This window comes from Priapulus caudatus, unplaced genomic scaffold (genome assembly GCF_000485595.1).
Source record: "Priapulus caudatus unplaced genomic scaffold, Priapulus_caudatus-5.0.1 Scaffold695, whole genome shotgun sequence".
Taxonomy (NCBI): domain Eukaryota; kingdom Metazoa; phylum Priapulida; class Priapulimorpha; order Priapulimorphida; family Priapulidae; genus Priapulus; species Priapulus caudatus.
This window is the reverse complement of record NW_014577756.1, coordinates 158,511-162,096: the sequence shown is the minus strand read 5'-3', so window position 1 is coordinate 162,096 and position 3,586 is coordinate 158,511. Positions and strand designations below refer to the sequence as shown.

Genomic DNA, 3,586 nt, shown 5'->3' with positions numbered 1-3,586 from the left:
CGTTAGGGATGCGCAGTCCAACACTCGCTAGCTATGTTAAAACATCCGCCGTTATAAACGCTCACTCGATCACCTTCTGTTTCAGATTTGATATTCACCTCCAGATTAGGCTGGGGATGTAAAAGTTTAGCGCAGCCCGGGCCGGTGGTGATAGGCTGCAACAACGAAACGGTTACGGAGGGATTAAATGGCAACGGCTGCTATTGCGACTCGGAAGATTACTGCAATGGCGTGGAATCCATCATGGCGTCACTGTTCTACGTGTTCTTCCCTGCCGTCCTGCTCGCGTGGTTCTGAGTCGGTAAATCAATTACGAGATATGTAAGCTAAACAAATACATTTAATTAGTTAAACTGTTACTGTGCTAACGTCGGTTCTAATTAATGTGTTTTCGTGTTTAGTATTTAGGGTAATACATTATACTAATAACAATGGTCCGATGATGGACGATGCAGGACCCGCTCTGTTTTACACTCGTGTACCTCTATCACTTCTCTGTGTATTTGTTTTATTTTTGTTTTGTTACCATGGTTAACTTTAAAAACGTCGTTTGGCCCAAATTTAAATTACGCAAAGTTTAGAGTCATAAATCACATAAAATCCTTACCTCCGTCTATTATTGCAATATTAAATTCTATAACTTTTATGTGACTGATAACTGAGCGAAGTGAGCGATGAAGCATAGCCACCCACATACACGCACTGCGCACCCACACACGCACACACACACCCACATACACGCACTGCGCACCCACACACGCACATACACGCACTGCGCACCCACACACGCACACACACACACATACACGCACTGCGCACCCACACACGCACACACACGCACATACAGGCATAGCCACCCACATACACGCACTGCGCACCCACACACGCACACACACGCACATACAGGCATAGCCACCCACATACACGCACTGCGCACCCACACACGTACACACACGCACATACAGGCATAAGCAAGCACACATACACACACACGTACACACGCAAGCACACGCACTCTCCCACGTACGTACGTACGCACGCACGCACACACACACACACGCGCGCGCGCGCACACGGAGACCAACACAAAACAGCGAACACGTTATTAAGCATTTATTTTTTCACGTATGAAAAGGAATTACCACAGGAAATGTTGAAAAATAGGTATAAACATCGTATTTCACGTATTTGATTGTAGCGTCTGTTGCTAAAATTGCGACGATACAATTTAGCGGTTATGACAATTAAAAAAGCGTGAATTTTCACGATGAAATCTGCATTGTTTACTTTTTGTTTTGCTTTCTCTTTAATTCACGATATCGTTATATAAGCGCCGAACTAATATTCTTCGAGATCGTCCTCGTCGCCATCCTCTCCCGAGTCCAGGCCCACCTCCTCGTAATCCTTCTCCAGCGCCGCCAGATCCTCCCTCGCTTCGGCAAACTCTCCCTCCTCCATGCCCTCTCCGACGTACCAGTGCACGAAGGCGCGCTTGGCGTACATCAGGTCGAACTTGTGGTTAAGACGCGCCCACGCCTCAGCGATGGCCGTGGTGTTGCTCAGCATGCAGACTGCACGCTGAACCTTGGCGAGATCGGCTCCGGGAACAACGGTCGGCGGTTGGTAGTTGATTCCGACCTTGAATCCGGTCGGACACCAGTCGACGAACTGGATCGAGCGCTTCGTCTTGATATTGGCGATGGCGCTGTTGACGTCCTTGGGCACGACGTCGCCGCGGTAGAGCAGGCAGCAGGCCATGTACTTGCCGTGGCGCGGGTCGCACTTCACCATCTGATTGTTTGCCTCAAAGCAGGCATTCGTTAGCTCCATAACGGACAGCTGCTCGTGTCCGGCTCTATCGGCGGAGATGATGGGCGCGTAGGTGACCAGCGGAAAGTGGATGCGAGGGTACGGCACCAGGTTGGTCTGGAACTCGGTCAGGTCAACATTGAGGGCACCGTCGAAGCGCAGGGAGGCGGTGATGGAGGATACGATCTGGCTGATGAGGCGGTTCAGGTTGGTGTAGGTAGGACGTGCGATGTCCAGCTTGACCCTGCATAGATCGTAGATGGCTTCGTTGTCGACCATGAAGGCGCAGTCGGAGTGGTCGAGCGTCGTGTGTGTGGTCAGGATAGAGTTGTACGGCTCGACGACGGCCGTGGACACCTGCGGGGCCGGGTAGATGGCAAACTCCAACTTGGACTTCTTTCCGTAGTCCACGGACAAGCGCTCCATCAAGAGGGACGCAAATCCGGAACCGGTTCCTCCTCCAAAGCTGTGGAAGATGAGGAATCCCTGCAAGCCGCTGCATTGGTCCGCCTGGAAAAGGGAGAAGAAATTCTATGATACAAGAGATCGGTTGTAGGCCTATCCTTCAGTCACGAAGAGAGATTCTTCTTCTTCTTCTTCTTCTTATTATTATTATTGGTGTTGTTGTTGTTGTTGTTGTTTATGTTATTATTATTATAATTATTATTATCATTTATATTATTATTTATGTTGTTTCTGTAGAGCCTAAATCGCGTCGAAAGCTCGTAGAATGGGCAGCCCAGCCTGATAGCGCGTGCGAGTAGGTGGACGTAGAATTAGCTGTATAGACGGTGGGCGTGTGTAATGAGTTTACAGCGTGGAATGAGGTGTACTTGTGTATATGGATCGCTACTCCGCGGCAGCAGTCTCGCGCACGCACCAGTTTACGGATTCTCTCCATGGCGACATCGATGATCTCCTTGCCGACGGTGTAGTGGCCGCGAGCATAGTTGTTAGCGGCGTCCTCTTTACCCGTAATCAGCTGCTCGGGATGAAAGAGCTGCCGGTACGGCCCCTTGCGAATCTCGTCTGTGAGAAAAAATAACACGATAAATGATGAAATAATGTGTGATGATGATGATGATGATGATGATGGCGCTGATGATGATGACGATGGTGGTGATGATGATGATGATGATGATGATACTGAAAAATCTCGTCCACTGCGAGTACAACAGCGGCGACGCGCGGTGTGACGTCACGTACCGATGACGGTAGGCTCCAGGTCGGTAAACACGGCGCGAGGCACGTGCTTGCCCATGCCCGTCTCCGAGAAGAACGTGTTGAAGGAATCGTCGGCGACGGCGCTGTCCGGCTTGATGCCATCCTTTCCGATGCCGTGCTCCAGGCAGTAGAGCTCCCAGCAAGCGTTACCGATCTGCGCGCCGGCTTGTCCGACGTGGATGGAGATGCATTCCCGCTAGATGGGGGAAGGAGAGCGGAGTAACAGCGATTAAATCCTAAAATATCATCCACTTGTTTATGATAACAGGAAGGCTAGATGGATGGGGGAAGGAGCAGTGTAACAGCGTTTACACTCTAACATATCATCCATCTGTTTATGATAACAGGAAGGCTAGATGGGTGGGGGAAGGAGCATTGTAACAGCGTTTACACCCTAACATATCATCCATCTGTTTATGAAAAACAGGAAGGCTAGATGGGTGGGGGAAGGAGCAGTGTAGCAGCGTTTACACCCTAACATATCATCCATCTGTTTATGATAACAGGAAGGCTAGATGGGTGGGGGAAGGAGCTTTGTAACAGCGTTTACACC

General features: G+C 49.9%; 1 protein-coding gene across 1 annotated transcript; it reads right to left on the bottom strand.

Moving 5' to 3' along the window:
- Positions 1 to 1,098: 1,098 nt before the first annotated feature.
- Positions 1,099 to 3,232, bottom strand: LOC106812868 (tubulin alpha-1 chain-like). Its single transcript, XM_014816862.1, has 3 exons — positions 3,016 to 3,232; positions 2,690 to 2,838; positions 1,099 to 2,319 (listed from the first exon to the last, which is right to left on the bottom strand). Exons 1-3 carry the CDS (start codon positions 3,068 to 3,070, stop codon positions 1,339 to 1,341), a joined length of 1,185 nt encoding a protein of 394 aa, XP_014672348.1. The 5' UTR covers positions 3,071 to 3,232; the 3' UTR covers positions 1,099 to 1,338.
- Positions 3,233 to 3,586: the final 354 nt, after the last annotated feature.